This window comes from Peromyscus leucopus, chromosome 13 (assembly GCF_004664715.2).
Source record: "Peromyscus leucopus breed LL Stock chromosome 13, UCI_PerLeu_2.1, whole genome shotgun sequence".
Lineage (NCBI taxonomy): Eukaryota > Metazoa > Chordata > Mammalia > Rodentia > Cricetidae > Peromyscus > Peromyscus leucopus.
This window is the reverse complement of record NC_051074.1, coordinates 7,315,588-7,328,323: the sequence shown is the minus strand read 5'-3', so window position 1 is coordinate 7,328,323 and position 12,736 is coordinate 7,315,588. Positions and strand designations below refer to the sequence as shown.

The window sequence follows — 12,736 nt, the reverse complement described above, 5'->3', positions numbered from 1 at the left end:
GAACCAATGAAAACAGGAACTATGTAACTCACTAAAGTCACAAGTGAGGTAGTTTCTTTTTAATTAAGAAATTCTAGGGCAGTGGTTCTCAATCTGTGGGGCGCAGACTCTGGGGTTCAATGACCCTTTCACAGGGGTTACCTAAGGACATTGGAAATGCCAGGTATTTGCATTACGATTCATAACAGTAGCAAACTTACAATTATGAGGTAGCAACAAAAATAATTTTATGGCTGGGGGGGTCACCACAACAGGAGGAACTGTATTAAAGGGTTGCAGTGTTAGGAAGGTTGAGAACACTGCCCTAGGGGAAGAATCAGAGGAAAAAGAGGATGAATTTGAAGTAAACACATTATATGCATGTGTGAAATTCCCAAATACTAAAAAGGGAAAAAGGTTTTAACTCTTAAGAAAATATTTTTGAGACAAGGACAAAGTTATAAATGTGCTCACAGTTAAGACCAAACTGCGAAATTTCTCGAAACAGCTTTAGATGAAACAGTTTTAAGAATTCAATTAAATATTTATTGAACAAATGCAGACTAAAGGAACCAGGGCTGTATCAACCACCTCAAATCATCACAGGCTGTCACACAGGAACAAACACAGAGGCAGTCAGCATCTCTACACAGGATGGGGACTGGCAGCAGGGGGGCGGCCTGGGCTGTCCCCTGGCTCGGGAGCTTCCCTCAGCACACAACACCCAGGCCCCTCCCCTCTTCTGAAAGGAGACGTCAGCACTTGAGTTTCACAGGAACACAAATGCTGCGATCTCACTGTCCACCATCCACCTCATGCAATGGATGCTTGCACATACTGGGAAAAAATGTGGCATCGACGAGCTCCTCACCAGGAGATAGTCTCACCACCCTCAGCTCTTTGAGTCTACATCAGTGATTCCTTGTTCTGGGGTTAGAAGAAAGAGCACATTCTCCGGAGTGCGAGTGACAATGTGGGTTGGGCACTGCCTGGGGACAGTCCTCCTCAAACCCCAAGCACATCACTACAGCTAGAGGCCAGTGGTATCCAAGAGTGTGGTGTGTGCCACAGCGCCCTCTGCTACTTGAAGCAGGACAGCTTGTGTTCCGAGTCCAGTCATCGAGGCTGGCTGCATAATACTGATGACTCCAACCAAATGAGGACTGCTCCCAGGACAGTCAGCAGTGTCTGAGGAGGACGACACTACAATCCGCTTCTTCTTCTTCTTCTATGTGCATTTTATCACACCCAAAGGACATCGAGGTGCTCACCCTGTTCAGTGAACTCAGAATAAAACTCCACATCTGTTTGCCAGTGACAGGGTCTGAAGGTGGACCTTGAACTCCGAGTGATCTATCAGTTTTCCAGGAAAGCCACGTAGTCGGTCAGCCTGGCGAGCTGCTGCTCGTTGGGGATTGGTGGAACTGGGGCAGGCTCTGTGTGACAGTGAGGGAAGCACACTCTAAGTTAGCCAGTGGTAGGCCAGAGCACCTAGCCTGCCACTAGTCCGTGGAGGACCTGCACAAGGGAACTTTCTTGTGCTATCTGGTTTTAGACAAAAATCATGCCCACCAGAGGCCTGGATGGTTTTGCTTCAGACAAGAAGTCTCCATTTGATCAACCTGGCTGTCTCAGATGGACATGCCTCAGAGTAACCGCTGTTGCTGCAGCAGGCTATGTAAAGACTCAGACATGTCCTGTGTGCAGCACCTCTTCAGACCCCAGCTCGGCCTGGACAGCCCCCACGTGCACCTCATGTGTCCGGTGCAAGCAGAACACTGCACTGTCAACAAGCAAGAGCAGCACAGGAACAAGGATCCAGCCTCAGGATTTACATGCTAACGCTGACTTTGGCACGCCAGGCTGTGGCACCTTCTGAGGACATTCCAGAACCCCAAGAGGCCCTGGCATGATGGCAGGTAGTTCTGGGCTGGGCTACCAGGTGCCGCCACTCCAGCTTAGCTACATGGAAGCCTGGGGTTTCCTTCTTGTAGCCATGTGTGCCCACACATCTGCAGAATTTATCCCTACACACTACAGAAAACCCATCAGCAAACGATGCAATACTTAAAATGTCCACGTGAAAACACGTACCTGACAGGGGAATAAACCGGTTCAAGGAACCGTCCAGGGCTCCTGAGGCTAAACAAAGAGAAAGACAGTTAGAGACGACCAAGAGAAGTCATGTCAGGACCGACGGTGACGCTCATGCACTACAAACACGCGGTCTCAGATGGAGAGAGGACTGTGACCATGTTGGACACTTTGTCTTCAGTCTCCGTGAATCTACAACCTGGGGCTGCGCACTGACCTCTGTCTAAACACCAGGTGCCCAGGGCGGGTGAAGGGAAGTAGGGCTGATGCAGGAGGATTACAATGAGGGCGGGACACCCAGTTCTAAAGACTGTCCGGAAAGGACACTCGTGTACGCAGGAGGAAAAGGCACACAGGGATGCAGACCGAAACAACGGGCAGGGCCGGGGACTGGCCAGAAGGGAAAGTCTCAAGTAGGTGACCTCCAATGTCACTGCTCTGACGTCGTTTGTCTCTGAGGACCACCTACCTGGCTTCCTGGGAAGAACCATTCTTGTGGCAGAGTCGGCTTGCCATCCTTGTTCCAACACACCTGAAAGTGCAGAATCACACACAGATGGAGGAGGGCACACGTGCCCGCCTGACCCTCACTGCCACTTCATGCCCTACTCTCAGGTGTCATGTAGTTACTAGGTTACTACCGGGTTGTATAAACTTATTCTGAAACATCCTGAACATACTGAAAGCCTCACTTTAGTCTGGGGCTAGTCTAATCCCTGACAAATGGTTAGTCTTCTGTAGTCGTGACCTAATTAGTCTAATTCCAAACACACAGAAGAAACTTCCAGGCCATCCCTCGGAGCATTCTGTAGTAATAATGACTAATAATGCAGGTGCGAGAGCCCCATACCACAACCAACTGCCCACAAAACAAAACACCGCCACCCACACCACAGCTTCCAGGCCCCTCCCCCCCCCAAGTTGTCCCAGGCTCTGGGAACTTAAGGAAAACTTAAAGGAACAACACGTGATGGTCTCTCATCTCAGTGGGAGAATCAGAACTGTCAATCACTATGGAACAATGTGACCAAGTACATGCAGCGTTGTACCCGTGAGTAGGTGAAGAGTGACAACAGGCACTTGGGGACGGCCAAGGCCCCAGGGAAAAGAACTAAAATGCAGTGTGGAGACAGGACTCTTGCTGAGGAGGTAAGGGTACACCTGGGCGCTTTGGTCAGTCGAGGAGTGCTTTCTAAAGCAGCTGTGCAGATGTCCACACAGCTGCACAGGGACACTCCTGTGCCTGGTACAGGTGCCACATGGAGGTGCTGTGTGGTGCAGGTTTTGTATCACTTCCTAAAGAAAACCCACCACCTCAATTCCAAAACCCTTCTGGAGCTCCAGAGGAACAACAGTGAACCTATGATTTCTGCAACTTCTGGTCCCCGTAAGGAACAAGTTCCGGTACCTTTCACCGCTTCCTCCACAGGAAGCCCGACAAAGGCTGCGAAGTCATCGGCAACTATGGAGGTGTAGGCTTGAGAGACCAGGGCGAAGGCGCGTCTCCTCGTTGCATCTGTTGTGGGTGGGGAGGGTTGGCGGCAGGAACCAAGAGATCAGGACTCCTAAAGACAGCTGTCTTCCAGTTTTTCTTTACAGGCAAGACTAGACCCACCCAAGCGCACACTGCACACCCAGAAGGCTCCAGTGAGCACACCCATTCCTCACCTCAGGTGTCAACAAAAGCTACAGGGTGGAAGGCAACCCCCACAAGACCCCACCCGGAAGGATTCAGGTACAAACACTTTGCATTTCCTTTGCTGTTTCACTTGCAAACACTAGCAGAACGGAGGAGAACACAGCTGTCCCTCCCTCTCTCTCGGAAGGGTCTCCAATACAGGATCCCCCAGCACAGACGCTCAAACCTTACCCCCAGCACCTGCCCCTAACTTCCAAGTGTGCATCAAGTCAGGACCCTGAACCCCAAAACTCAAGGCCTGACTCTCAAGAGAAGGTGCTGCCAGGCCCCAGCACAAGAACTCTTCCTGGAAACAGCTTTCCCCATTTCCTCATGCTCAAACCCCTACATTAAGAAAATTCCAGAATGAGATGAATGCCCCATCCAACCCAGCCAGTCTTCGGGTACAGTGCCCTTTTGGTAATACAAGGCTCCTCCAGAAGGCTGCCAACCTGCTTAATAAATATTCCGATTTTACAGTCCACAGGTGAGGCCACTGGACATATAAAATCAAGCCCCTAGCACACAGACCCTCCCCTCTGCAATGTCAACCAAGCAGAGCATGGTCCCTTCAGGTACCTTTTGCTCCAAACTAGTCCCTGACCCAGACGACTCTCCACATTCCGCTTCTGGGCTCTGACCCCCTTGTTTAACAGCCTAAGAAAACACCTCTTACAGTACTCCTGTGAACATGGGCTTGCTGACAGGAACCAAAATGGGGCACGTCCTCAGTCCCAGGCTTTCTCAGGTCTGAAAAACTGCACATCCAAGGGGCCTGGAAATGGCTCAGTGGTAAAGGCGCTTCTATCCCAGCCTGGAGACCTGAGTGCGTCCCCCAGTGCCCATGTCAAAATGGAGGAGAGAACCCTCTGCCCACCCCTGCCCACCACGGTATGAAGTCTCCCCACACAAACATGCCGACACTAAGCTGCACCCTTCCTTTCCCACAGAGGCTGCTCCACCACTCCCCCTCCCCTCCCTCTTCCCCCTCCCCCTCGTCTTTAGACTTGCACCCTGCTTGAGTCTACCAACCTCCAGCAGATGGTACGGAAATTTCCCTAGGAAGGAGACAGACGTTCAGTGGGAAAGAACCAAGGCAGCCATGGCAGGAACATGCATGCAGCAGGAAGTATGCACCATAACCCTCTCCCACCATTTAAAAATCACTGTCTCCAGTTCAAACAGTCTGGTCAGATTTCTGGAGTAGGAAGAGACAGCCGAACAAGAATGGAAGAGAAAAGCAGCAGGTCTGAGGAGAGGCAGGGAGGCTAACAAGAACGGAAGAACACTCACAGGGGCAGGAGTAGGCTGACAGTGGATGCAGAAATAAAGGCTCTGTGTTCCAGTGCTAACAGCAGCCACACACTGCTCCCCAACTTCCTCTACTGACACCCTCCACAGCCATGGAGTCAGTTCTGTCCTAGGGTCCAGTAGTACCGGCCCTCCTCCCATCCCCTCAGGCTTTGGGTGAGGGCGGCTGTTAGGAACAACTGCTCCCTCGGGGCTTTGCCAGCCCTTTCTGGCTTTCTGTAACAAACAGCTCTCCCACCACGTTCTTCAGCAAAAACGTCTCTGATTTTCTAATAGAACCGAGTAGTTCAGACTGAACTGAAGGTGCTATGGTTTGAATACTCTGTCCCCACAGGTCTGTGTCTGAGCTCTTGGTCCTCGGCTAGTGGTGCTGTTTGGGGAAGTTGTGGGACCTTTAACAGATGAGGCTGTGGTTGTTCTTAACTAGAAAACAAATTTATAATACACTGAAAAGCAAAACATCAAATCTGCAGCAATTGCAATCTGTTTGGAGACTGCCCTTACCAGGCAGGCATTTTACAGAGAAAAGGGTGGGATGTGCCATTTAGGGATCTGGGGCTTTGCTAAGTCTCAAGATAATCTTCTTGGATAGAATAGAACAATGTCTCAGGCCGTGACCAGTGTGTACAAGTCAACTCTTCAATTTTGTTTCATAACAAGGAAGTGAAGGCCAGGAGGTAGATGTGCCAAAGTGAAACTAAAAGCCTGGCTCCAGAGATCAAACTCCAGCATGCTACACTAGACAGAATGGCTGTCTGTGGGCTGGAGGGAACTCTCAGTTTCAGGGAGAATCCAGTGTGAGGTGGTACTGGAAAGAATAAAACACACAGAAGCCTCACTGGATGAGGAGGGAGCCCCTCCCCGAGTCCTGCCTATCAGCCTGCAGTGCAGCACCCGGCAAAGGCAGCCTGTACGGACCAGGCTGAGCCCATCCTGTCAGCCCTAGCCTCCTGTGACTCCTCCCAGGGCAGTTCCAAACCAGCTTTCAAGCAGCCCCACTGCAATCACGTGACCTCACGATGCCACACTCCTCCCCCGCCTGTGTCTACCTTGACACTCGGTCCCTGCTACTCAAAGCAGCTACTTCCTGTTTTGTCATTGACACTTCTGCTGTAGGCTGACCCGGGACGACTGCAGTCGACGGGACTAGCAATCCTCACTCTCTGCTCCCTGGTCCACCCATGTCCTTACCCACTGATGCGGACCTGCTCACCAACGGAGAGAGCACACCAAGGGCAGGCAGTGACTACAGAAACGAGGAAGAGCGCAACCATGTAAGAGAGGTCACTGGACGATGTGTGATGGGGCTGGAAAGATGGCTCCTCGGCTAAGAGTCTGGATGTGAGCTGCTCTTCCAAGACCCAAGCCTGGCTCCCAGCTTCCATGCGTGGTGGCTCAGAAATGCCAGTGAGTTTACGTCAGAGGATCCAATGCTACTGGCCTACTACACAAGTGTGTGCTCGCTCGCACGCACGCACGCAAGCACGCACACACACACCCCCACCCCCCTAAAGTCCATAAAAAGAACATGAGAGAGTGACCCGGAGAGACTGGAAGCACCTGCAGGGGAGCGTGAGACAGGAGGGAGACGGGGACAGAGCTCCTATGTGGCAGTGCCCCATCATGCCAGGCCTCTAATCTTCCAAACTGAGCCCCAAGACTCTGAGCTTGTTCCTTTGACAAGATGTACACAGGGGACACTGTGGTGGTATTGTGTTCCCCAAAATATTGTGTACTCTAATAAATTTATCTGGGGTCAGAGAACAGACAGCCACTAGATACAAAGGCTAGAAAATGGTGGCACTCACACCTTTAATCCTAGCATTCCAGAGATAGAAATCCCTCTGGATCTCTGTGAGTTCAAGGCCACATTGGAAATAGCCAAGCATGGTGACACACGCCTTTAATCCCAGAAAGCCAGCCTTTAATCCCAGGGAGTGGTGGTAGAAAGCAAAAAGATATATAAGGCGTGAGGACCAAAAACTAGAAGCATTTGGCTGGTTAAGCATTTGGCTGGTTAAGCATTCAGGCTTCTAGCAGCAATCAGCTGAGAGCCATTCGGATATGAGGACATAAAAGGCTTCCAGTCTGAGGAGACAAGACCAGCTGAGGATCCGGCGAGGTGAGATAGCTGTGGCTTGTTCTGTCTCTCTGATCTACCAGCATGGACCCCAATAACTCTCCTCAGGTTTGATTTTTTTAATAAGAACTTTTAAGATTCCTGCTACAGGACACGACATCCAACAAAGCCAGGGTTAACGAAGTCCAAAGTCTGTGTATTTGAAAATACACAGACCTAAAAACAATCTTGACCTACCCATACCATGAACTTTAGTTATTGCCAAGTTTCATTTTAACAGCCAAGAACCTTTCACAAGGCCACATGTGTGGTACCCACCAGTAAGTAACCCAGGAGTAACGAACAGAATGGGCTATACAGCGAGGCCCTGTCATAAACTTCCAGTCCCCACAAAAATAATGATGAAGAGGATAAAAGATATTACCAATGGAGTAACTAGGATCTGGAATCAACAGTGACACCCTCTGCTCCTGCTCCTGCCATGTTCCCCAGTGTCCTCAGTAATGAGATGAAGAATCACAATTAGCACAGATCAAATCTGAAAGCCACCCACAAATCAGAACGGTCCGCTTCCAGAGTGCACACCGACACAGCACAGCCATACCTCCAAGGGCTCCAAGGACAGGCTCAGTGTAACACGATTTTGAACCACAAAGAAACACTACCTCTAAGGGCTTCCATGATTGGCTGCACAGTCTCTGACCACTGGTGGGCGTTGATGGTGGTATAGATCCCAGGGAAATCTCTCTGCCAGATTCGCTGTCCAACTGACCAAATCCCCCCAAGTTCAGAATTTGCCTGCAATAAAAATTGTTGCCTTTGAAGAAATTCACTCTGGAATTAATAAGACTGTATCTTCAAACAAAATCTCAGAAATGACACGAAATTTGTTAGCTATATCATTAAAACACACACTACTGGTTTTAGGAGATGCAATCACTGTTGGAACAGGAGTGTCCAGCCTGCAGTCACGGGCCGAGAACAGGCACAAACTGTAACCCTTTTTCCTTTTTGTAACTCGCATGTCCAGTTCCAGACTGTGAACTTTGCAGGTGATAACAGTTCTGCAATGTCCAAAGGTTGGATCTGCCTGATTCCAAAACGCTGTGAGCAGTAATGTCAACAATTTATATAATTAATGTTTTTACCACAATCACAAAGCATAAGAAAGTAAAAATAAAAAAAAAGTTTTGGAATGAAGTGTGGGGATCAATTATCCTCAGCACTACTATTTAACCCTAAGATGCTGGCATTGACTCAGTTAGGACAAAACTCCCCGAAAGCTGGTTAACAAGGCAATGAATGTCAACTGCAGAGCCTCTGTGCAGAGTTCCCATTCCCAGCAGCTCGGCTCTTCCCATTCACCCCACGTGCCACTCCTGACTCTTGTTTCACTCTTACCAACAGAAGTTCAGGGGAAGGAAGGAAAGTGAAATAAAACCTTACTTCATTCTACTTGGCAAGAAACTTTTCTAAAGTTATTGCATTTACTCTCCCATCCCAAGTAAGACACTTAATAAAGTCATCTTAATGCAGTGAATGTCCATGTACACAATGCCAGTTTTCAAACAGCCATCACTGCAGAAAACCACATAGTCCGCTGCAATCCCCAGCCCTGCATCTAAACTGGTCAGCTGTGAACTGGCCAACTGCACAGCAAGGCAGGCCTTAGGAAACCTCATCAGTATGGAAACCTCATCAGTATACGAACAAAATTTCTGAACCACCCTGTCAGAGAAATCTGAAGGTCTCTAACTTTAAAATTTGATTAACTACAGTTTCTGTGATATGTATGGGAAAGAAAAGAGGACCTGGGGGCTGTCATTTAAGTCAATGCCAGTATTTTTAAAGCAACAGGGAATGCTGTGGAATACTTACAGATTTTATAGCAGGTGGTATCCTCTTCCAAAGATATCTTGCATTATTCCTAATTTATAGAGATCAATTAAAAACAAGTCATCTTATGGAATGACCAGGTTCTAATGTAAGCACATGAAAGAACACCTACTAATATACTTCACAGGACAATTCAGTTTTATATGAATTTGTTCTGAGGAAAAACAGTTTTCCAGAAGGGAAAAAAAAAAAAAAAAAAAAAAAAAAAAAAGGAGTATGAAATAACCCCTTCCAAGGCAACCTTTTTTATTTTTTGCTGACTTTTTAAAATTAACAATCCAGATCCTATACTACAGCAACACATTCAAACCACAGACTTACATAAAACTAACCGTACAAGCACTCAGATTTAACAATGTGTCTCTCACAATACATGTGCACACAGTGCTGTTATAATTAGGAGCCCTTCTAGTGGGCACAGGACTTAAGGGGTTGGACCATGATCACAAAACAGAAACAACTTCTCTGTGTATACTGAAAACCTCAGCTGAGTGTCTGTAAAAACATCACAAAGGGTTTGGAGCTGCAGGAGCCCTCTACGCTCTAGCACACTCACACCTTCTGCTTCCCACCCAGGAAGACTAATTAAAAACCTCCCAACACTCCTGGCTTCCCAATGTTCCCTTTCAGCTTCTTTTCTTTTACTGAGTACATAGAAGTTTCTTTTTCTGAGGTTTTTCAAGACAGGGCTTCTCTGTGTGGTAGTCCCTGACTGTCCTGGATCTCACTCTGTCGACCAGGCTGGCCTTGAACTCAAAGATCCGCCTGCCTCTGCCTCCTGAGTGCTGGGATTAAAGGTGTGTGCCTTCAGACAAAAGAGGACTTACCTTTTTTTTTTTAAGGTATATGTAAAACACACACAACAACAACAAAAAAAATTGAGCCTAATTATTATTATGACTGAATAGGAAACATATAACAGGATTATAATAAAAGACACCTATGTGTCATATGTACTTTCGAATAATCTCGAGCAAGCTGCTGCTCTTTCAATTTAGGTAAAAGGTACTACTTACATGTCATTCTGGAGCAAATACAAAGCTAAAAGTTGACCATACACTGGTGGTGTGGCAATTCCTCCAGGAGCCTACAGGGACAAAAAGAGAAAAACAAACAAACAAACAAAAAACTCATTTCCTAATACACTTTCAGAAAAGAGAAAATTCAAATGGAAAAACTCAGTCCCCTTTCCAGTACTACTACAGATGCAGAAAAAGCTTGGGTGAGTATCAAGGATTAAAATCCGAGGAGAAAATTTAGATGAGTTGTCAACTGTCATATAGCCCCAATGGGGTATCAGTTTCTTTACAAATACACAGATATTTACGTATCTTCACCTCGGAGGGTCTTAAACTTAAAACAAACAAACAAAAGGCAACTCACAGTTGTAGTAAATACTTTAAAGGTTCTTAAAACACTGTGTTTTATAAAAATTATAAAACATTACAATTATAATAAGCCCATTATAAAAAAGGCTATCCAAATAAGCTAAAAACCATGGAGCAGTTACAGAGGCTTTTCCTCAATCTTAATCCATTCAGCAAAGGTCTGCTAAGTGCTTATCAACAAGCTGCTGCTGTCTCCTTTAGTCGGGGAACCTTTTATTTTTCCCCTCCCCCCTATTTCTTTTGTTGTTTTGATTTTACGTGGCCCAGGCTGGCCTCGGACTTACCGGCAATCCTCCTGCCTCCGCCTCACGTGTGCTCCATGAGATTCCTAGGCCACCTCACCCAGCCAAGCTAGTGAACTTTTTATCCTAACATGATAGATACATGGAAGCGTCTCCCGACTACGGCCAGGAACTGGGGCGTGATGAATCGGGGATACGCTCCCAGCAGGCCGCGGCCCGGCCCGTTACCCTGGAGACGGCGCCCACTCGACCGCCCCACCCTGCCGCGCTACCTCGAGCTCCTGGTTCTCGCACTGATCCAGCAGCTTTCTGAAACTGAAGGCGCTGTCCGCCATCACCGCCACTGGCATCTTCCCAGCCGCTCTCGCCGCCACCGCCCCGCCAGACCAAAGCCCAAGCTGGCCCTCGGGGCGTCGCGCCCGCGATGACGTAAAGGCTGGCGCCGCTCGGTACGCTTGCGCGAGCGTGTCGTCATTTCCTGAGCGACGCCGTGGCGGAGAGAGCCGGGCGGCGAGCGCTCTAGCCCGCAATCTCGGTGCTCTGGAGGACCCGCCCCAGGCTTGAAAGAACCGGCTTTCTGAGCCGGACCACTCCGGTTGGGAGGAGCTGGCTGCAGCTTCGGTCTTCTGCTCTTGAAGGTGACAGCGGGAATGCATCTTTCATACCCACAGTTACAGTGGGAGAATAATAAAACCATTGGATCTCCATGTGTTTTGAGAACGCATGTAAGCTAAAGGTGTTACAAGCCGAGGAAATTTCAAAGCTGAAACTCTTCTTGGCTTGGACCATGCACACACACACCCCTCTTCTAACAATGCACCTGGCAGCCTGAGACCCTCACCTACACCCCTTCTCTGAAAAATGCACACACACACACTCTTCTCTGAAAAAAAAAATCACCTAGCAACCGTCAACAACTCAGAACTCCTGTCCACAACTGCGTGGAACCGCAGGCTCGTCCTCTCCAAGAAATGGAATAACTTTCTCCTCCCCTTACTGACCATTGAACAGAGTCTATTCAATAATACTCCAGTAATGTAATACTCCAGTAATGTACGGGATGAGGGCAGGAGGTCTGATCTGGCCTGAACTGGTTTTAGGTGCCTGCCCAATAAGGCAAACAGTGTCTTCTAAGTGAGCTTGCTGGGAGAATTTCCTATTTACCATCTTATGCCTATACATACTTGTGCATGTGTATGATTAAAATCAAATACATTATAGGAAGGGGTATGCACAGTAGAAAAAGAGGTAACATAGCTAAAATCTGTCAATCAAAACAGAGTACAATGCCCCCTAGCAATCAGACTTCTCTTAAAATCCATAAAAGCCCCAAACAGTAACTGGGGAACTAGCCTATAGTATGCTGGCTCCTGTGGCCCACCATCATTTTGACAGCATATTTCTGTAGTGTTGCTTTGCTTTTGGATAAGGTTTCCTTGCTACTTTGCAAATCTGTGTGCCTAAATTTCAATTCTGTGCATGAAAAGTAAAAAAAAAAAAAAAAAACAAACAAACAAAAAAAAAAACACCCAGCCTAGACCCTGGCCACCAAAAACAATACCCCTTAAATTTTATACAGTTCCCTAGTAAGCCATGCCATGAGCACCAACAACGGCCCCTTTGCTGTCTCCCCAGGCCTAATTGGCAGCACTGGAGATTGGACCACAGCCTTGTGCATGACAATTCTAACACTGAGTTGTATCTGTTATGCCCAGATCACAGGGACCCCCAAAAGACCACCATGGAGACCGAATCCCTCATGTAAAAGCAAAGAGCCTTTATTTCAAGCTCGGAGCTTGGTCCCTCTGTCTGTCCGACACAGCAGTGAAGCCCTGAACTCAGGTGAGGCAGAGTTTTTATCATAGCAGAGGTTGGGGGGGAGGGGATTTCCAGGGTCCAGGGCCCTGATTGGCTGACAATTGTCTAGGGATACCTGTAAAACAAAAAAATAGGTGTGTGCTAGACTCAAGGACATCTGGCCACCTTATCTAATGGTTGGAATGTTTGGGATGTCAGGTACTTCCTCACCCCTGGGTGGTATCAGCTTAAGGCTTTTCCTGGATCTGGG

General features: G+C 48.1%; 1 protein-coding gene across 1 annotated transcript; it reads right to left on the bottom strand.

Annotated features, from left to right (window-relative positions):
* Positions 1 to 511: 511 nt before the first annotated feature.
* Cops8 (COP9 signalosome subunit 8) lies at positions 512 to 11,103 on the bottom strand. The gene is made up of 8 exons (XM_028880379.2): positions 10,941 to 11,103; positions 10,055 to 10,125; positions 9,021 to 9,069; positions 7,808 to 7,940; positions 3,482 to 3,589; positions 2,543 to 2,605; positions 2,074 to 2,121; positions 512 to 1,415 (listed from the first exon to the last, which is right to left on the bottom strand). Exons 1-8 carry the CDS (start codon positions 11,016 to 11,018, stop codon positions 1,336 to 1,338), a joined length of 630 nt encoding a protein of 209 aa, XP_028736212.1. The 5' UTR covers positions 11,019 to 11,103; the 3' UTR covers positions 512 to 1,335.
* Between the last annotated feature and the right edge of the window lie 1,633 nt (positions 11,104 to 12,736).

Excerpts from the sequence above, each read along its gene's own strand:
- Cops8 (XM_028880379.2), bottom strand. The coding sequence starts at position 11,018 with ATGCCAGTGGCGGTGATGGCGGACAGCGCCTTCAGTTTCAGAAAGCTG. Across the intron at positions 9,070-10,054 it reads TATTTGCTCCAGAATGACAT|GAATAATGCAAGATATCTTT; the intron begins GTAAGTAGTACC and ends TCTATAAATTAG. Across the intron at positions 3,590-7,807 it reads AATCATGGAAGCCCTTAGAG|ATGCAACGAGGAGACGCGCC; the intron begins GTAGTGTTTCTT and ends CACCCACAACAG.